General features: G+C 44.5%; 1 protein-coding gene across 1 annotated transcript in view; it reads right to left on the reverse strand.

Annotated features, from left to right (window-relative positions):
* Positions 1-695: 695 nt before the first annotated feature.
* LOC140185996 (zinc finger matrin-type protein 4) overlaps positions 696-22945 on the reverse strand; it is a 111280-nt gene continuing 89030 nt past the window's right edge. The window contains exons 4-5 of the mRNA XM_072239821.1: positions 6012-6171; positions 696-991 (exon numbers count right to left, since the gene is read on the reverse strand). Of these exons, the coding sequence (XP_072095922.1) occupies positions 696-991; positions 6012-6171 (456 nt within the window). The remainder of the gene's footprint in view (positions 992-6011; positions 6172-22945) is intronic.

Below are 22945 nucleotides of genomic sequence, written 5' to 3' on the forward strand. Positions count from 1 at the left end.
TGCCTAAACACAATCACGTTCCTCAAACCTCACACCTTCTCAATGGATGAACCTCAAATCAAGATCTTCAATATGATCGTCTTCTAGATCCTAAACCAACCACACTCAATTCCTCTAAATGATTGCATTCACTCAAGGTCATGTGTCCACAACCTAGAACATGAACCTAGGTCATGTCTCTTCAGGTACCCTGAGAATTCGGTGTCCAGCAGCGTAATTAAAAACTCTCAAAGATAAAGCAATCTCCCATTAAGTGCTTTGCCCAGAGTACAGAGCCCAGTTTACCTTCTACACTTTGTACTTGGTTCATTTATTCAATGTCACCATGTCCAACCACACCACCTCACGGCAGACAACTATGAATCGGACAGAATATTGAGACTTTACTGATATCGACAGCACCTGGGCCCTGGAGACCAAATGAACCATGGGCGGAAGAGGGCCATTCTGTCAAAGCCATCCCAGCAGCACCATTGTTCACACTTTCCAATAGCCCTCTCTCATGTGCCAATCCAGGTACATCTGAAACCAAGTGAGGTTTGGATCCAGATCTCGTCTTTGGGTGTCGAGCTTTGGTGGGTGCACTTGCTCCTTGTCAGGAGAACCTGAAATCACTGAGTGCCGAGAGGTCGGAGGGAGCAATGAGCTGCCATTTATAACCTCGCTCAGCTCTGTACTTGGAGCAGGGGCATCCCTTATGACCCTCCGCAGCGGGATGAGAGGTCAAAGAGCAACAGAAGAGAGGACAGAATCTCACCCGGCCTACCTCGTAGAGCCTCTGAATCCAGCGTCTCGCCCAGCTGCTGAAGGAGCTTGGCCCTGGCCGCGTTCTTCTTGTGCTTCTTGCCCTCGTAGTGCTGCTGAGCCATCATCGGGTTGTTGAACCATGAGCTGCAGAGGCGGCAGAACTTGCCCGAGTCACCATTATCTGTGACGGAACCCAGGCTGGGTAAGATGGGCGTCTCAGGAGGCAAGGGCTCAGGAGGCTCCTCTGGGATATAAAATAATAATTACAGGGTAAACATCGTATCTAAGGAAAGGAAAGGTTTACTGAGTTCAGGGAGCATGAGAATAGACCAATGGGCCCAAATATTTTGTGCAGGTTTTTACATAGACAAGAGTGTTGGAAGACCCAAACCCTCAACCATTCACCAAATACATAGTTTACAGAGCAGCAGAGCTTCTCTCCCCCCCCCCACCCCCCACGTAATACATTGGACTACCTACAGGAGGCACTCTAGAAGTGCAAAATCTTCAAAACCTACTGAAAGTGAACCAGTGTCAGTGTCCATAGTTTGAAGGCTTCAGATTCATATATCGGGTGATCTGTCCTAGGCCCAGCACACCGACGTTTTAATTTCTTAGGAGGCTAGCGAGGTTTGACTTGTCACTGAACGCTCTAACACGACACTGCAGAAAGTGTCCTGACTGGTTGCAACAGTGTCTTGAGCAACAACTCAAAGGAGCAGGAACTTATTTATTGAGATACGGCACGGAATAGGCCCTTGTGGTCCTTTGAGCCACGCCGTCCAGCAATCTCCCAATTTAATCCCCTTCCCGACATGCCTAAACACAATCTCATCTAATCACAGGACAATTTACAATGACCAATTAACCCACCAACTGGTACGTCTTTGGAATGTGGGAGGAAGCCTACACGGTCGCGAGGAGAGCGTACAAACTCCTTACAGGCAGCGGTGAGAATTGACCCCCGGTCACCTGCGCTGTACAGCATTGTGTTAACCACTATGCTACCGATGCCGCAGGGAGCAGTGGGCTCTCAGCCTAAAACATCAGGGGTGCACCCCTCCCCACCATCAGCAGTATCTGCAGGAGCTGCTGCCTGGAGAAGGCAACATTATTCATCATCAAAGATCCCCGACATATGGACCCTGCTAAATTCTCGCAGCTACCATCAGGCAGGAGGTACAGAAGCGAACAGACCCACACCTCCAGGTTCAAAAAAAGCTACTTCCTTTCAACCAACCAGCAAAACTTTCAGACCAATATTGAGACCACTTATAATGGACTTAATTTTTGTTGTTCTAAATGTATTCTTGTATAATTTTGTAAGATTTTTGCTCAATATGTATTATTCTTGTGAATGCTGCTTATAGTATGCTGTGATGCTATTGCGAGTACGTTTTTCACTGCATCTGTGCATACATGCAAGTTTTTCATTGCATTTGTATGAACATGCATGTGTGCAGACTTTGACTTTGACGCTGGTGAGCCGGCCAGATCATGCCCATACATCAGATCTCTGAATGATGCATTCCACCTTATAGATCCGCTGTGGTAGAAGGTCAGTGGGAGGGAAGATTGCAAAGGGGGACCTCAAGGGCATTCACAAACCCTCCATCAGGAAAACATAGTCATAGAGCACTACAGCACAGAAACACATCCTTTGACCCACAGGAAAAGGGAGGGAATGGAGGGATATGTATCATGTGTAGGCAGAAGGGACTAGCATGGCTACCACAGGCATTGTAGGCCAAATGGCCTGTTGCCGTAACACTTTGTTTAATGTAATATATTCCAAGCCAGCAAACACTCAGTGGCTACTTTGTTAGGTACACCTGCTTATTAATGAAACATAGAAACATAGAAACATAGAAAATAGGTGCAGGAGTAGGCCATTCGGCCCTTCGAGCCTGCACCGCCATTTATTATGCTCATGGCTGATCATCCAACTCAGAACCCCACCCCAGCCTTCCCTCCATACCCCCTGACCCCCGTAGCCACAAGGGCCATATCTAACTCCCTCTTAAATATAGCCAATGAACTGGCCTCAACTGTTTCCTGTGGCAGAGAATTCCACAGATTCACCACTCTCTGTGTGAAGAAGTTTTTCCTAATCTCGGTCCTAAAAGGCTTCCTCTCTATCCTCAAACTGTGGCCCCTCGTTCTGGACTTCCCCAACATCGGGAACAATCTTCCTGCATCTAGCCTGTCCAATCCCTTTAGGATCTTATACGTTTCAATCAGATCCCCCCTCAATCTTCTAAATTCCAACGAGTACAAGCCCAGTTCATCCAGTCTTTCATCATATGAAAGTCCTGCCAACCCAGGAATCAATCTGGTGAACCGTCTTTGTACTCCCTCTATGGCAAGGATGACATAGAGACAGGACAAGAGGGAGGACAAGAGGAGCACGGTCAGAATGGTTCAAGCTGACAGGAAGGCGTTAGCAACTCAAATAACCATGTGTACAACAGTGGCATGCAGACAAAGTACGCATAGCGCGTGCTACGTGGTACGCACACACGTTGAGCCTTGAAGTGGAGGATCTACACCAGCATAACACAACATCGGGTTCCACTCCTGTACCTAATAAAGTGGCCACTGAGTGTATACGCCTTTAGGAAATCAAAAAGTGAACCATTAAGTGCTTGTGAAACATTTAATCAGAAATCTGTAATATAATTTTGGAACATTGTAATTAACATGCCCTTAATAATCCAATGAGTGGCTACACCACTAGAATTCGTTTTGATTTCCCACAGGTTGGTCCACCCATCAGTTTGATTATTAGGAATGATGTTTTTCTAATTTAAAGTGGTCCTTGGGCAAATGAACCCGCTGTGCACTGACGCAGAGTGCTTGCAAATACAAGGCTGTGCCTTCAAATTAGATTTCACATTGTGACCATGGAGAGTAGGCTGTTTATATTCACTAGGAGATGGAAGGCAGAGAGGTGACCTTACAGAGATTTATAAAATCGTAAGGGGTATGGATAGTGGACATTACAGCTCAGGGGCTGGTCCTTTGTCTGCACCAAGCACAACAAATTAAAGTAACACACACAAAATGCTGAAGGAACTCAGCAGGTCAGGCAGCATTGATGGAGAGGTATAAAGATTCAATGTTTCAGGGCAAGACCCTTCATCAGGACCCAGAACATTTCGGCCTGAAACATCGACTCTTTATTCCTCTCTAGAGATGCTGCCTGATCTGCTGAGCTCCTCTAGTACTTTGTGCGTGATTCTCTGGATTTCCAGCATCTGCAGAATTGCTTGTCTTTAAAATTAAACTAAATCCCTTTTGCCTCCTCATTATCCATATTCCCTGCATCTTCATGTGTCTAACAGTCACTTAAACACCACTTACTTCTCCCTGATCCACCACCCACCACTCTCTGTGTAAAAAGCTTGTCCTGCACATCTCCTTAAAGCTTTCCCCTCGCACCTTAAATACACGTCCTCTAGAATGTGACATTTCGACTGTGGGTTAAAGATTCTGACCCTCTGCATGATCCATGTCTTTCCTTACTTTATAAACTTAGACAATAAGAGGAGTTTGGCGAAGTACATGGATGGGAGCAGTACAGAGGGCAATGGTCCAGGCGCGGGTTGATGGGAATAGGCAGAATAACGGTCTGGCATGGACCAGGTGGGCCAACAGGCTTGTTTCTGTGCTGTAGTTACGGAAGCTGCTGCAATGAAGAGTTAAAATGGTGACAGAGTGCAGACTCTGTTCATTTGCAAGCCGAGCCAAACCTTTGAGAGCTGGTCTTCCCTTTATACAGCTTTTCTGAATGTGGAAACAAGACTCACGATGATAAACTGAGGGAGATAGTGTGCAGACATAGCGGAGTCATCCAGGCTGAACATGGCCTTTGAAAGCCCAGTTCTCCTTTCTGCAGCCTTTCTGTTCAAGCCCAGGAACCCAGATCTCCACGTTTTCCAAGACAAGATAAAGATGTAAACGAAGGTTTCTAGAGCAACACTTACTATGGAACAGTTACTTCACTAAATATCATTGACCTTTAACACATTGATTTAATTGGTTATTAACACCTGAAATATGTATTATGATTGATACTTAAATATGCAAATGTTGGGATTCAGAAGTGCATGAAGTTTCTATTGGATCAATAATTGTATCCAATGACTCAATTTCTGTATAAAGATGACTTTTCTTTGATCAGACTTCAGAACAATTTGTGTACAGAAGGCCAGACTGCTCTCCTTGTGCACAAATATATTAAGTGTAATTGAGGAACAATTGCAAATCCTCCAAGTCCTGCTAATCAGCTGACATAGTGCTCCATAACTTTATACCTCTGACATAGGAGTAGAATCAGGCCATTCAGCCCATCTAGTGTGCTCTGGTATTCAACCTTGGCTCACTTACTTTCCCTCTCAATCCATTCTCCTGCCTCCTCCCCATAACCTTTGACACACTTACTAATCAATAACCTGTCAGCCTCCACTTTAAATATACCTGATTGCTTGGCCTCCACAGCTGTCTGTGGCAATTAATTTCACAGATTCATCACCCTCTGGCTAAATACATTCCTCCTCATCCCTATTCTGAAGTGATGTCCTTGTAATCTGAGGCTGTGCCCTCTGGACCCTAGACTCTCACACCACAGGAAACATCCCCTGCACATCCTTCCATCTTCTATTAGATCTCCACTCTACATCTGACACTCCAGAGAAAGTGACTCAAATTTATCCAGCCACTCCTTATAGTTCATACCCTCTAATCCAGGCGGCAGCTTGGCAAACCTCTCCTGCACCCACTCTAAAGCCTTACTGAAATGTGGCAAGCAGAACTGCCCACAGTACTCCAAGTGTGCCCTGACTAGAGTTGTACACAGCTGCAGCATCACCTCCTGACTCTTATACTCAATATCTCAACTGATGAAGGCAAGCATCTTCTACAGGATAGATAATCAGAACCTTTTTCTTAGGGAAGGGAGGTCTACAACTCACGTGTGCTGGTTTAAGGCGAGAGGGAAGAAATTTAAAGGAGATCTGAGTGCTGAGTTTTAAATCCTTCTCCTCACCTCTTGAAGTTAAGTCCTCTAGTTTCAGACTTGGTGTCTGCATAACTCCTGGTGAGCTAATAAAACCAGCTATTCCAGGGGAACCTCTTAGAGTAACTTCCAAAGACTAGTTCACGAGGGAACCCCCTAGTTAGATTAAACCACTGGTTATTGATAAATTATTCTACAGTGTCGTTGAAAAGCCGGAGACAGTGTGAAATCTGCCAAGGAGGCTTACCTGTTGTCCTGGCAGGTACAAGAACTTCTCCCAGCACCAGCTTCATCCTCTTGGCATGCGTTTTGCCCTGGTAGTGCGACTGTGCTACAATAGCCGAGGTGAAGAACATATTACAGAGGGTACAGCACTTGTTCTTATCCACCTCTCCGTCATCACTGTCCTGGGGAGAGAGAGAGAGAGAGAGAGTGAGACAGGATTAGCAAACCAACTCTTCACTACCTCTAGTTGTGCCAGCTACCACATCCATAGATCGGCTGGTTGAGTGGTGTCACACCAGCAATCTCAGATTCAACATCAGTGAGACTGAGAAAATGATTGTGGACGTCAGCAGCACACACACCAGCCATCAAGGGGTCAGCAGTGGAAAAGGTGAGCAGCTTCAATTTCCTGCAAGTCAACACCTTTGAAGATCTACCCTTGGCCCAACATATTGCTGCAGTTATGAAGAAGACACACCAGTAGCTCTATAAAATTACTAAGGGTATAGATAGAATAAAATATAGAATGTAGAACAGCACAGCACAGGGAAAGGGCCATCGTCCCACAATGTCTGTGCCAAACACAACAAATTAAACTAAATCCCTTCTGCACGTTACCCATATCCCTCTATTCCTGCATATTCATGTGCCTAACAGACACTTAAACACCACTGTCCTAACCGCCACCCTACGCACTCTGTATTAAAAAACAAGACAAGTCTGAGGAGATGTGTACGTCATCGTGGAGAGTATTCTGTTTGGTTGATCATTGCCGGGTATGGAGACACCACTGCACAGCACTGCACATGGATTGAAAATTGGCTGGCTGACAGAAAACAAAGAGTAGCGATTAACGGCTCCCTTTTGGAATAGCAGGTGGTGACCAGTGGGGTACCGCAGGGTTCAGTGCTGGGACCGCAGCTATTTACAATATACATTAATGATTTAGATGGAGGGATTAAAAGTAACATTAGCAAATTTGCAGCTGACACAAAGCTGGGTGGCAGTGTGAAATGTGAGGAGGATGTTATGAGAATGCAGGGTGACTTGGACAGGTTGGGTGAGTGGGCAGATGCATGGCAGATGCAGTTTAATATGGATAAATGTGAGGTTATCCACTTTGGTGTTAAGAACAGGAAGGCAGATTATTACCTAAATGGAGTCAAGTTAGGAAAAGGGGAAGTACAACGAGATCTAGGTGTTCTTGTACATCAGTCACTGAAAGCAAGCATGCAAGTACAGCAGGCAGTGAAAAAAGCTAATGGCATGCTGGCCTTCATAACAAGGAGAATTGAGTATCAGAACAAAGAGGTCCTTCTGCAGTTGTACACGGCCCTAGTGAGACCACACCTGGAGTACTGTGTGCAGTTTTGGTCTCCAAATTTGAGGAAGGACATTCTTGCTATTGAGGGAGTGCAGCGTAGGTTCACAAGGTTAATTCCCGGGATGGCAGGACTGTCATATGTTGAAAGATTGGAGCAACTGGGCTTGTATACTCTGGAATTTAGAAGGCTGAGGGGGGATCTTATTGAAACATATAAGATTATTAATGGATTGGACACGCTGGAGGCAGGTAGCATGTTCCCGCTGATGGGTGAGTCCAGAACCAGAGGCCACAGTTTAAGAATAAGGGGTAGGTCATTTAGAACGGAGTTGAGGAAAAACTTTTTCACCCAGAGACTGGTGGATATATGGAATGCTCTGCCCCAGAAGACTGTGGAGGCCAAGTCTCTGGATGCTTTCAAGAAAGAGATGGATAGAGCTCTTAAAGATAGCGGAATCAAAGGTTATGGGGATAAGGCAGGAACTGGATACTGATTGTGGATGATCAGCCATGATCACAGTGAATGGCGGTGCTGGTTCGAAGGGCCGAATGGCCTACTCCTGCACCTATTGTCTATTGTCTATTGTCTATCAGAAGAAGCTGCAGAGGGTTGTAAAATCAGCCAGCTCCATCGTGGGGACAACCCTCCCCACCATCGAGGACGTCTTCAAAAGGTGTTGCCTCATGAGGGTGGCATCCATCACAAAGACCCTCACCATCTGCAACATGCCCTGTTCTCATTGGTGCCATCAGGGAGGGGGTACAAGAGCCTGAAGACTCACATTCTGCGATTCAGGAGTTATTCGACTTATTTACCTATTTAAAGATACAGTGCGGAATAGCCCATTCCGGCCACCCAGCACCCTACCCATTTAATCCTAGCCTAGCCTGATCACAGAACAATTTACAATGACTAATTAATCTACTAACTGGTACATCTTTGGACTGTAGGAGGAAACCAGAGCATGCAGAGGAAACCCACATGCTCATGGGAAGGACGTACAAACTCCTTACAGAGGACGCTGGAATTGAACTCTGACATACAGTAACTGTGCAAAAGTCTTAGGCACACATATACAACTAGTTTGCCTAAAGCTTTGGCACAGTACTGTATTTGTCAATGTGGAATGGGGAGCCAGTTTGTAAATCTGGCGGGAGCAAAGGATGTTGGGAATGGTGAGGGTGGAGTGCCGTGGGAGGGGTGTGGGACAGGTGGCAGAGAGGGAGTGCCAGGGTGGGGCTGATGCGGGTGCAGACACACCCAGCCCTGAAACACCAGGCAAAATCATTTGATTCCAAACAATTGGTTTATTGATCATTACAGAATGTCTCCCTGGGGCTTCCCACTCCCTCCTCTCTCTTCCCCTTTTTCAAGCAATGATTCCCCTCTCCCTGCCCCCCTTCCCACTCTTGGTCCATAATAGAGACCCATATCAGAATGTGGTTTATCATCACTCACATATGTCATGAAATTTGTTTTTTAATGGCAGTAGTGAAGTGCAATACATAAAATTACCATAGTACTATGCAAAAATGTTAGGTACTCTAGCTATGTGACTAAGACTTTTGCACAGTATTGTATGTACAGAAAGTACAGAGCTTTTGCTATTTAGGAAACTGGGTAACATCAGATGGCAGGTGCGACATGGACGTCAAAACAAGAATAGGGATGGCGAAAAACACCTTTACGAGAATGAAGAATATACTGACCAATACTAAACTAGGCATGACAACCTGCCTCAGAGTACTGAAATGTTATGTTTATCCAGTTATGTTATATAGCTCAGAATGTTGGACAATATCTAGTAACATGAGGAAACGAATTGTAGCAGCAGAGGTGTGGTTTTTGAGGAAGATGCAAAGAATGTCATGGACGAAACGAATATCTGACGAGGATGGCATGAACAGAGCAAACACAAAAAGAGAAATAATGTATGAGATCGTGAAAAGGCAACGTAACTTCATTGGACATGTGATTAGGAAAGAGGCGTTAGCATGCACGGTAATGATGGGAAAGATTGAAAGGAAGAAAGCAAGAGGAAGACAAAGACAAATGATGATGGAGACAGCAGCCAGAGAACTGGAAATGAACACCAATGAATTGATCCACTTGACCTGAAACAGGAGTGTGTGGGCCATGGCAGTCAAAGCTCAAACTGGGCATGGCACCTGACGATGATGATGATGATGATGTATGTTGTGAAATTTGTTATTTTGCAACAGCAGTACATTGCAATACATAATGATAAAAACTATGAATTACAACAAGAAATACATATATATATAATATAAATTAATTAAATAGTGCAAAAATGGAGGGAAAAGTACTGAGGAATTGTACATGGGTTCAATGTCCATTCAGTAATCTGCTGGTGGAGGGGAAGAAGCTGTCCCTGAAATGTTGAGTGTGTGGGTTTGGGTTCCTGTACTTCCTCCCTGAGGGTAGCAATGAGAAGAGGGCATGTCCTGGGAGATGGGGGTCCTTAATGATGGATGCCACCTTTTTAAGGCATTGCCTTTTGAAGGTGAGCTGGATGCTGGGGAGGATAGTGCCCATGATGGAGCTGGCTGAGTTTACAACTTTCTGTCGTTTTTATGATGCTGTGAAGTGGCCCCTCCATGCCAAACGGTGATACATCCCGTTAGAATGCTCTCCACCGTACATCTGTAGAAATATTCCCAGAGACAATTAGGGACGTTGGTGTTGTCATGGATAACAAAAAAATTAATTAAAACTGATGTACAACATTGCAACAGTTTCAGATTTAGATTTATTGTCGTAAATTCCAGCGTGCAATGAGATGACCACAAGTGTCGCCACACATTCTGGCGCCAGCATAGCTCAGCAAAACAGAACACAAGCAATAAAGCAACAACAGCTAAACAAGCCCCTTTCATCCCTCCCACACACACATACACGAGGACAATCATTCAACTCCATTTTCCAGCTTCAGCCGTCGGGCTTTGACTTCCAGGATTCTGAGCGACCTTTGGGTTTTGATCTTCACTATCCACCCCACCGACTAGCTGACGACGGGACCCCAAACTCCAGGTTCGAACTATGGGCTCACTGGCTGAAGGCCCTATATCTCCTGCTTGCACAAGCATCCAATCCTGGGATCCACTGGCCTGCGACAACCCGAGATCCATGGATGCCCTTCATCGCCCACTCATACCGCTGGCTTTTGAGCGCGGAGTAGCGGTCTAGACTCTGGATGTCTTTTGTCCCCATGTGCACATGGATGGACTGTGAGTGTGAAGCAGGGGCCTAGTCTCTGGAGTTTATAAATGCTCCCTGTGACCATGTAGGTTTCCTCCGGATGCTCCAGTTTCCTCCCAGATTCCAAAGACAAACGGGTTAGTAGGTCAATTGGCCACATGCAAAGATGAGAAAATCTGCAGATGCTGGGAATTCAAGCAACACACACAAAATGCTGGTGGAGCACAGCATCTATAAGAAGAAGTACAGTCGATGTTTCAGGCCAAGACCCTTCTTCGAGTCCTGACACAGGGTCTCGGCCTGAAACGTCGACTGTACTTCTTCCTATAGATGCTGCCTGGCCTCCATCTGCATTCTACCAGCATTTTGTGTGTGTTAATTGGCCACATGGGTGTAATTTGGAGGCAGGGGCTCACTGGGCCAGAAGGGTCTGTTACTGTGTATCCATTATTAAAATACTTCAGAATCAGATTTATTACCACTGGCATATGCTGACATAGAAACTGACATTTTTATTCCGCAGCAGCAGTACAGTGCAAAGACTCAAAATATATAGATTACAAATTAGATAAATAGGACATATAAAGGAATAACATGGTAGTGTTCATGCGTTCACAGACCATTCAGAAACATGACAGTGGAGGGGAAGAAACTGTAATTATTTTTATTATTAAACCTTTTTATTAACATCCACACCACAGTAAAAGACGTTGCTTTGTGTTATAACAGCAGCACAGCCTGATTAATCCATCAAACCGTAACCATGGCTGGTGTACGACATGTTATCCGTCTTGTACACAAGTTCTTGTCTTGAGTGCTGACATTTTGACACTAATCCTTCCGAGCGCCAGAGTTATTTTATACCCAACCGTCTCTATAATGAATCAGGAGAAGCATCACATCGCGGCCCACTGGGAAACTTCCAAAGGGATGGAAATCATTCAAAAAATGTGTAGCTCGGGCGGTTGAGTTGATCTCCCATCTTGGCAATTTACTTGCAAACGTTTTTGTCACCGTGCGAGGAGACGTCGTCAGTGTGCTGTTGGTTGTGGCGTCGCCTCCAAACGCTTGGCCTTTATATACTTTTCAATCAGCTGATTGGATGTCACTTCAGAAACCCAATTGTGATGCGGGGAGGAAATCTCGTCGCTGATTGGTGGTGTGGGGAGGAAATCTCGTCACCGATTGGTGGTGTGGGGAGGAAATCTCGTCGCTGATTGGTGGTGTGAGGAGGAAATCTCGTCACTGATTGGTGGTGTGGGGAACTTCGTGCCTCGTGGTCTGGAATTTGGCTTGCTTCAGTTAAATGACTTAATCCAGCTTCTACATCACATGCAGCCCTGAACACCCTCTGATTGACCACCATAGCAAGACCGTGTCTTGGTGGGGAATGCACCAGAAACGGAATGTCAGAAGACTGTCAGATATAGGAACAGAATTAGGCCATGGAGCTGTCCTCAACACTATCATGAAAAGATAAAGATGAGTTTTATTGATCACACGTACATCGACACATACAGTAATATGCGTCGTTTTGCTGCAAATCAAATCAGTGGAGACTGGGCTGGGGGCAGCCTGTAGGTGCCACCACACTCCTAGCACCAACATAGCGTGCCCACAATTTACTAATCATAATCATCTTTGGAATGTGGGATGAAACCAGAGCACCCGGAGGTAACCCGTATGGTCACAAGGCAAATGTATAAATTCCTTACAGGCAGCGGCTGGAATCAAACCTCAATTGGTGATCACTGATTGGTGTGTAGGAGCAGAATTAGGCTCTTCCGCCTGTTGATGCTGCCCCAGCACTCAATCAGGACCAGATTTTCCCCTCAACCCCATTCCCCCATATTCACCCCATAACCTGTAATGTAACCCCTTTTAGCAATAAAGAACCTATTATCCTCTGCCTGAAATGCACTCAACCTTAAGCACATGACATGTCGTATTACTGACACAGAAGATTTTGCAGAAACCGGAAATCTTGAGCAGCATGTACGTAACACCCTGGGAAAGGTTTCACCGCTAATGTAATGGTTTTCCTGTAGCAGCGGTGTTTGGGTTATGGCTATAGATAACGGGAGCTTTGGAATGTGTGTCGTCCAATGAAGAGAGTGTTTTTTTTTCTTGTTGTGTGCCTGAGAACGAGGTGATCTGGGTCTTTTGTTCGGCGAGAGATGAAGAGAGAAGACGCCAGAAAGGAGAGGTCGTAGACAGCAGGACAGGGTGGACTTGGTGTGGGGCCGGGAGTCGATGATGCCTGGGGGAAGTCAATGGAGGACCAACGGAAGGGAAGCCGTGAGCTCCAACATGCGCATTAGACTGCTTTATTAAAATGGGCCCTCTCCTTTTTGTTTCTTCTTTACTAACCCTTTAGTCACATTAAGAAGTAAAGAGCTAAATCGTTTTATTGCATATGGCATACTTTCTGTTTCTTCATGGTACTGATTTGTGACAGGGGAACAGATCACACAGCATCCACACAAACAAAAGGTTTTGCACCTCAGATTTCACACGTTCAGCGGGGCCAGAGACTTCGCTAGACTAATGCCGCTAGCCGATCCTGACGGTTACGTGCAAAATACCGAAGGAACTCAGCCGGCCAGGCAGCATCTGTGGGAGGAGAATAACCCAGATGCAGACTCCTGATGAAGGATCTTGGCCCAAAATGTTGATGGTTTATCCCCCTTCATAGAGGCTGTCTGACCTGCTGAGCTCCCGTAGCATTTTGTGTGGTTACTCTGGATTTTTGACCTCTTACAGCAGCAGTAAGTCAGGGGAGATTCACTCTCCACAAAGCTGAGGGAGTGACTATGAGGAGAGGAGAAAGAAACGAGCCTTGTTCACAGCAGGGTGTGATAGGTGAGAAATTTATGGGATTTTGTGTAGACAAGGAGCATTCTCTTGCTGGGTAAATCATTGTCAAAAGTGAAGAGAAGCTTAAATTCAGAGTGAGTTGTAAGATAGAGAGGTAAAGGAGTATTTTTTTACCTGAGGGGCATTTCAAATAGCATTCTCTCCCACACAAAACCATAGATCTATCCATATAATATTTTCCTCATGGTAAGCAAGGTGAAAATGGCTAATAATGAGGGGGTGTAATTTTAGGGTGATTGGAGGAAAGTATAGAAGGTAATTTTTTTTACGGAGAGTGGTGAGTGTGTAGAGGCACTACCAGGGTGATGGTAGAGGCAGATACATTAGGGGCATTTACAAAACTCTTAAATAGGCAGATGGATGGAAGATAAATTGGGGGCAATGTAGGAGGGAAGGGGTTAGATTGATCTTAAATTAGGTTAAAATGTTGGCACAACATCATCATGAGCCAAGGGACCTGTATTGTGTTGTAATGCTCTATAGTATGATCTATGTGCCATATAGGAGGCCATTCAGCCCACTGAATTACATAGAACTATCCCAATACCTTTTCCTGTGTTATATTCTGGTGCTTTTGATCAAGAATCTGAATGAGGCACAAAGCTTGTTGGTTCACAATCATTTTATTAAGTGTTGTTAGAACAAAGGAATTGAATTTTCCGAAATTATCACCAGAAGAATGTTTAACATTAGAAACTCTTATCACGGATGATGAAATAAAAGGTGTTATTTCCTCTATGAATTCTGGCAAAGCACCTGGTCCAGGTGGTTTTACTGTGGAATTCTTTAAGTTTTTTTTCTTCTATTCTTTCGTTCTGGTTGTCCAGAGTTTTTAAAGAAACAATCAGATTAGGTAAATTACCACAATCATTTTATAGAGTTTCTATTTCTTTAATTCTTAAAAATAAAGACCATACTGATCGTGCATCATATAGACCGATATCCCTGTTGAATGTAGATTCTAAGATTTTTTCTAAAATATTAGCAACTAGGTTAGAGAAGGTATTACCTCAAATTATCTCTGTGGACCAGACTGGATTTATTAAAAATCGTTATTCATCTTTTAATATTAGGAAATTAGTGAATATTATTTATACTCCATCACTTACTACTCCAGAATGTGTTATTTCACTAGATGCTGAGAAAGCTTTTGACAGAGTTGAATGGCCATATTTATTTACTGTGCTTGAGAAATTTAATTTTAGTCCGATATTTATATCTTGGATTAAATTGATATATCATACCTCTGTAGCTTCGGTTTTTACTAATAATCAAGGATCTCCCTTTTTTCGCTTATTTCAGGGTACTAGGCAGGGATGTCCTCTTAGTCCATTATTATTTGATATTGCCCTTGAACCTTTAGCAATTGCTATTCGAGACTCACCTGACGTTCTTGGTATTACCCGTGTGAATGAAATACATAAGTTATCATTATATGCAGACGATTTGCTATTATATATTTTTAACCCTGAGAAATCCATTCCTGTTGTTTTATCCTTGTTGGCTCAGTTTAGTAAATTTTCTGCTTATAAACTGAACCTTAATAAGAGTGAACTATTTCCCCTAAATATGCAGGTTCCGATTTATGGATGTTTACCATTTAAATTGGTTACCGATTTCTTTACATACTTAGGGGTCAAAATTACAAAAAAGCATCAGGATTTATTTAAGGCTAATTTTTTACCTTTAATTGATCAGATTAAACATGTGTTTACTAAATAGTCACCAATGTCTCTATCATTGATAGGTCAGATCAATGCTATCAAGATGATTATTTTATCTAAATTCTTATATTTATTTTCAAGGGGTGCCAGTTTTTATTCCGAAATCCTTCTTTGATAAGGTTGTCCAAAATTTCTTCATATATATGGCAGAATAAAAATCCTAGGTTAGGTAAAAGATACTTACGGAAATCTAAAAAGGAAGGGGTCTGGCATTGCCAAATTCTAGGTTTTACTACTGGGCAATTAATATTCGATATTTAAAATTTTGGTCATGGGACTTGGACATAACTTCAAGTCCACATTGGGTAAATCTTGAATGTAAATCTTTACAAGGGTTTTCATTGGGTTCTATTTTAGGGACCAATACCGTTTCTTGCGTTATATTCTGGTGCTTTTGATTGAAAATCTGAATGAGGCACAAAGCTTGTTGGTTCACAATCATTTTATTAAGTGTTGATAGAACAAAGGAAACAGGAGCAGACAGCTTCATGACAAAAAAACTAAAATGCTAAGATTATTAAGATGGCGCAGCTTGGTGTTTAGCTATTTTATTCCGATAGATAAGGAAGCATTCCATTTAAACTTATAAATTAGAGTTAACCGATGAGAAAACCCTTATTCAAATAATGCAGAACCAAGAAGCTTTCCGACCTTTTCAGAATTATACTTTGTATAACTACTAGAGGCATATTAATCTTGTATAAAATACTAACACGTAATTAAATTGTTAAATTGCAAGGAAAATAACAATTGAGCAGTTTAACTTAAGAATTAAACAGTCAGATCCAACACCTGTAATGTGTTCTCTCTGCATTCTCATCAACACCTCCCAGATCCTCCCCCTCTCTCCTCACTCACACACTGAGTGAGGCGTGATTAAACCAGCAGGTGATTAAACCATGTTTTTGGGATGTTGGAGGAAACCTGAGCAGCCGGGGAAAGCACACGCAGTCACAGGGAGAACGTAGAAACACCACACACAGACACTACTGGATGCTGTGACTGCCTTGCTACAGCAACCAGCAAAGGATACACAGAGGAGTACAGCACAGGAACAGGGCATTCGGCCGATAATGTTGTGCTGAACCAGCTAAAAAAGAAATCAAAAACATCCAAACACTAATCCCTCCTGTCTACGCCATCTCCATATCTCTCCACCTTTCTTACATCCATGTTCCTATCAAAACGTCTCTTAAAAGCCTCTAATATTGTTGCCTCTACCACCATAACAGACAGCCCATTCCAGGCATCCACCACTCCCTGAGCAAAAAACTTACCCCTCACATCCCCCTTGAACCCACCCCCCTCTCACCTTCAATGCACTCCTCCTGGTATTAGACATCTCAACCCTGGCAAACAGATATTCTCTGTCCACTCTATCTCTGCCTCTCATAATCTTGTAAACCTCCATCAGATCTCCCCTCAGCCTCCGCTGCTCCAGAGAAAACAACCCAAGTTTGTCCAGCCTCTCATGACAGCACATGGCCTTTAAACCAGGCAACATCCTGGTAAACCTCTTCTGCACCCTCTCCAAAGCCTCAACATCCTTCCTATGCAAACACGAGGAAATCTGCAGATGCTGGAAATTCAGGAACACACATGAAAAAGGCTGGTGAACACAGCAGGCCAGGCAGCATATATAGGAAGAGGTACAGTCGACGTTTGGGGCCGAGACCCTTTGTCTCTTTCTATCTCTTCTTTGAGTTAGTCCTGACGAAGGGTCTCGGCCTGAAACATCGACTGTACCTCTTCCTATACATGCTTCCTATAGTGGGTCAACCAGAACTGTATGTAATATTTCATATGTGACCTAACCAGAGTTATATAAAGTTGCAACATAGCCTCCTCCCTTTTGAACTCAATGCCTCGAATGATAAAAGCAAGCATTTCATAAGCCTTCTTAACCACGTTATCGACCTGTGTAGCCACTTTCAAGGAGCTATGAACTTGGATCCCAAGATCTCTCTGTTCAACAATACTCTTAAGGATCTTGCCCTTAACAGTGTACAGTCTCCTTGCATTTGCAATAGCTCACACTTGTCTCAGTTAAACTCAATCTACCATTTCTCAGCCCATATCTGCAACTGATCTATATCACGCTGTATTCTTTGCCAGCTTTCTACACCATCCACAACTCCACCAATCTTGGTATCATCCGCAAATGCTCCTGGGAGGGGGGAGAAGATGGTGGCGTGACGACAGCGCGCGCGGCCACTTCAGTGATGAATATCTGTTATCTGTCAAGTAGGGGACAGTGCACAATCCTGATTTGATGGAGACGGACGTGAGAGTACGGAGGAACATCTGGAAAACTTCTGAAATGCCCGCTTCGCTGCCGCTGCTACTGTGTGGTAACCGGAATCTCTGGAGCTGAAGGCCCTGAAATCCTCGGCTTTGCGTGTTTCAGCAGCCGGGGCGAGGTCGAAGGTGCTCGGCAGGCTGTATCGGAGGGGCTGGTCGGAGGCTCGAAGTTTTCGGACAGACGGACTCAGTGTCGGCTGTGTTCGGCTGCTTCCAAGGCATCGGCAAGTTGACGGTGCCTGGAGGTTTATGGCAGAGAGTTTCTCCCTTTCGCCGCTGTTATCGGGGACTCGGGAGTCGATCGACTCGGGACTTTGAGACTTTTTTTTACTGTGCCAATGGTCTGTTCTTTATCAAATTATGGTATTGCTTTGCACTGCTGTAACTATATGTTATAATTATGTGGTTCTGTCAGTGTTAGTCTTTGGTCTGTCTTATTTTCTGTGATATCACTCCGGAGAAACGTTGTATCATTTCTTAATGCATGTATGCATTTCTACATGACAATAAAAGAGGACTGAGTGTTCTCATAATCTAATCTAAAAAAATTTACTAATGCACCCATCTACATTTTCATCCAGGTCATATAAACATCACAAACAACAGAGGTCCCAGCACAGTCCCTGTGGAGCCCCACTGATTACAGACCCCCAGCGCGAATAAGTTCCTTCAACCACGACCCTCCGTCTTCTATGTACAAGCCAGTTCTGAATCCAAACAGCCAATTCGCCGTAGACCCTCATCCATCTTAATCTTCTGGATTAGCCTCCCATGAGGGACTTTGTCAAATGTCTTACAAAAATACATGTCGACAACATCTACTGTTCTGCTCTCATCAATCTCTCGGCACCTTGTCTAAAAACTCAGTCAAGTTGGTAAGCAACGACCTGCCACGCACAAAGCCACGCTGACTCTCTCTAATTAGGCCATAAGTTTCCAAATGCTCATATATCCTATCCCTAAGAATTTTTTTTAGATTAGATTATGAGGACACTCAGTCCTCGTTTATTGTCATTTAGAAATGCTTGCATTAAAAAATGATACAACGTTCCTCCAGAATGATATCACCAGAAAACACAAGACAAACCAAGACTAAAACTGACAAAACCACATAATTATAACATATAGTTACAATAGTGCAAAGCAATACCATAATTTGATAAAGAGCAGACCATGGGCACGGTAAAAAAAAGTCTCAAAGTCCCCGCTCGACTCATCATCTCATGCAGGCGGTGGAAGGGAGGAACTCTCCCCGCTATGAACCTCCAAGCACCGCCATCTTGCCGATGCAGCATTATTGGAAGCACACGACCGCAGCAGACTCTGAGTCTGTCCAAAAACTTCGAGCCTCCGACCAGCCCCTCCGACACAGCCTCTCCGAGCACCGTCCTCTGCCAAGCGCTTTGACCCCGCCCCGGCCGCCGAGCAACAAGCAAAGCCGAGCACTCGGGGCCTTGCCCTCTGGAGATTCTGGACCACACAGTAGCAGCAGCAGTGAAGCAGGCATTTCAGAAGTTTCAACAGATGTTCCTCCATGCTGTCAAGTCCGTCTCCATCAAATTAGGATTGTGCACGGCACCCTACTTGACAGATAACAGATATCACCACCGGAGTGGCCGCTGTGCACTATGTCGCGCTGCCATCTTCTCCTCCCTTCTTCATCAATTTCCCTACAACTGATGTGAGACTCACCGGTCTATAGTTCCCTTGTTCCTTTCTTAAATAGAGTTACAACATTAGCCACTTGCCAGTCCTCCTGGACCTTGCCTGTGGCTAAACTGGACATGAAGATACTGGTTAAGGGCCCAGAAATCTTGTCCTTTGCCTCCTTCAATAACCTGGGGTAAATCCCATCCAGCCCTGGGGCCTTATCCACTTAATACTCATTAGTCGGCCCAGCACTTCCTCCGCCTTGACCTCTAAACACCCTAACATATTTATACACTCAGCACTGACCTCCTGATCCTCCATATCCTTTTCCTTGGTAAATACTGAAGTAAAGTACTCATTAAGTACCGTGGCTGACAAGGGAAGTTAAAGCTAATGTAAAAGCAAAACAGAAGTCATACACCAAAGCAAAAATTAGTGGCAAGATAGAGGATTGGGAAGCTTTTAAAACCCGGCAGAGAGCAACTAAAAGAATCATTACGAGGGAAAGATGAAATATGAAAGCAAGCTAGCAAACAATATCAAAGTGATAGTAAAAGCTTTTTCAAGAACGTAAAAAATAAACGAGAGATGAGAGTGGATATAGGACCGCTAGAAGATGAGGCAGGATAAATAAAAATGGGGGCCAAGGAGATGGCAGATGAACTAAATGTATAGTTTGCATCAGTCTTCTCTGTGGAAGACATGAGCAGTGTGCCAGGTATTGAAGCATGTGAGGGAAGTTACTATTACAAGGGAGAAGGTGCTCAAGAAGCTGAAAGACCTAGGTCACCTGGCCCAGATGAACTGCACCCTAGGGTTCTGAAAGAGGTAGCTGTAGAGATTGGGAGGGCATTAGTAATGATCTTTCAAAAATCATTGGACTCTGGCATGGTGCCAGATGACTGGAAAATTTCAAATGTCACTCCACTCCTTAAGAAAGGGGAAAGGCAGCAGGATCCTAACCTCTACATCTTTGGAAAGTGGGAGTAAAGTGGAGAACCCGGAGGAAGCTCACATGATCATGAGGAAAACGAGTAAACTCCTTGCAGACGGTAATGTGAAACGAACCCCGATCGCAGGAGCTGAAAAACATTATGCTCCCGAGCTGCCCGTGGAGTTCCTCCGGCCTTTGGTGTGTTGTCCTATTTTTAACTTAGTCAGTGAGAAGAATTACTTCAGCTAAACCCACTAGCAGAGCCTGCTCGCAGCCAATGCTCTAAATCCACGACCATTTCATGGGGACAGCAATTCTCAATGGTGTCAGGAAACGGGACAACTGGATTTATTTGCAAATGAGATGATACGGAGAAGCGGAACATACCACAAAGGCACAACCTGTACGTTGTAGAGACTTGCTATATGGTCTTTTGATGCAAGTACATGAATCTTCCTTAAAATGTTATGATGATTGGTAATGAATCTAAACAACTGTGTCCCCGGGGAGATGCAGCACACTCTTATTAAGAGGAGAAGAGGGGCAAGCCAAGTAATTACAAGATGGTTACTCTGTCTTCAGTGCAAAGGGTGGAAAATTAAGGAAATGGCCCAAATTTCTTTTTGGTGTAGAGGGAGGATGAGAGAGGGAGGGAGAGGGAGAGGGAAGGAGAGAGAAAGAGAGAGAGAGAGAGAGAGAGGAGAGAGAGAAAGACAGTGAGTGAGGGAAGGTAAGGAAGGAAAGGAGAGAGACAGAGAGAGGAAGGATTCAGATTTATTTATCACATGTACATTCAAATGCACAGAGATTTACGTTGTTTGCATCAACAATCAACACACCCAAGGAAGTGCTGAGGGCAGAGAAAGAGTGCAAGAGAGAGGAGAGAGCAAGAGGGAACGGAACAGAAAGAGCGGATGGGAGAGGAGGAAAAAGTGATAGAGGGTGACATAGAGAAGTAGAGGAAGTGCGAAGAGACTGGATTGGACTGAGGGTGGGATGAAGGGGAGAGATGGAGAGCGAACTAGAAGGAATGTAAGAGAAGGAGGGAGAAAGGAAGGAGGAGAGAGAGGTAGACAGAGGAGGAGAGAACAGGATGGGGAGAGAGGAAAATGCGAAGTGGGTGGGATAGACTGAGAGAAGATAAAGCAGGAGGTGGGGAGAGAAGTTGAAAGAGCAGAGTCTGTGACAGAGAAATTGAAAAATACAAAAAGAGGGAAGAAGGAGGAAGACAAAAAGAAGAGGAAGAGGGACAGAGAGAAGGAGAGAAAGGAGCAAGCAGAGAGTAGAAAGAGATAAAATTGTGGGGAATCCCTATATAATTCTTTGATAATTATTGAATTGTAAATCTCGTTTCCCAATTAACCATTTCCTATTTCTCTTTGCCTAATCTCTACAAAAGTGTAAACCTTACAGTGGGATTTGAATCTCAGTCCTTCAGATCAGTGGTCTCAAAGACTCTGAAACCCAGCACACTACCAGCACAGAATTGCAGGTGCAAGGTCCGGACTCGTTCCGTGATGGGTGCAGTGTCACATACACCCCGCTGGCTTTACACACTCCTGAACTTTTGTCCAAGCATAAAGATCTGCATCCGACAGCTAGAGAGATAATTGGCATGAAAGAAAATCCTCACCATCTCCTGAGTAAACACAGCTCTGATAGAAATAGCTTGTGGACTTGTCACTGCAGATGGAACAAATATACAGAGACAAGCAAACCTCACAGCAATGTACATGTTGACGCCAATTTACTTAATAGTTTATCTCCGATTCCAAGATGCCACTTCTACTTGCCTTGAGGCTCCTAGGTTCACCACGAGTTTTCGGCCAGCCACATAGCTGTACACAAATATTCGAACTGGAGCCTACACCCTCTACAACCATAACCTTCCCGATAGCACAGTGATTAGTGTGAAACTATTACAGCTCAGGGCATTGGAGTTCAGAGATGAATTCCGACTGTCTAAGGAGCTTATACGTCTACAACATGGGTTTCCTCTGGGTGCTCCAGTTTCCTCCCACAGTCCAAAGACCTACCGGTTGGTAAGTTAATTGATCATTGCAGATTGTCCCATGATTAGGCTATCATTAAAGGCTGATTTATACGTGTGCATCAACTCGACGCCGTTACCTACGCAAGTGGCCAACGCAAGTTGTGAACATTTATACTTGTGCGTCGGTGTGTCTGCGTCACTCTGCAATTCGGACACATCGTGCATGCGCACACACCTGCCCATGCAAGGCTTCATGGTCATGGTAGTCTTTCTCGGGGTAAAGTTTAAAGCGAGCAGCTTTTTTCGTAAAAGCGAAATGTGTCCTCCATAATTTCGGAGGTCTGTACAGCTTTATGGAAAGTATTGCAGCCAGAGTTCCTTCCCTACCCTTCAGACGCCCAATGGGAAGCTATTGCAGCGTAGGATGACATGCGATGCTACCAAGCGGACCAATCACAGCTGCTGCAGTCTGCGTTGCTCCGACGCGTAGTTACATTTTGGGAGAGGTGTGAGTCAGGCTACGGCGTAGGGATCCACGTCGGCTCTGTGTAGAGTTTGCGGTGACGCCGTACTTATGGCGTCCAGTTAACGGAGAAGTATAAATCAGGCTTAAGTAGGTGGTTGCTGGGCAGTGGAGCTCGTTGGACTGGAAGGGTCAGTTCCATGCTGTATCTCTAAATAAAAAACAACATAAACCATCCAGGTCCTGAAGCAAGTTAAGTTCACTCACCTCGACTCTGAACTGATTCCACAACCTACAGCAGTACACGCAAAATGCTGGAGGAGCTCAGCAGGCCACCTATCATCTCTGGAAAAGAGTAAACAGTCAACGTTTTGGGCCGAGACCCTTCATCAATACACTGATGAAGCATCTCACCCGAAACGTCAACTGTTTACTCTTTTCCAGTATGGGTGATGGGCTTAAGCAAGAAG

Source organism: Mobula birostris, chromosome 21 (genome assembly GCF_030028105.1).
Source record: "Mobula birostris isolate sMobBir1 chromosome 21, sMobBir1.hap1, whole genome shotgun sequence".
NCBI lineage: Eukaryota > Metazoa > Chordata > Chondrichthyes > Myliobatiformes > Myliobatidae > Mobula > Mobula birostris.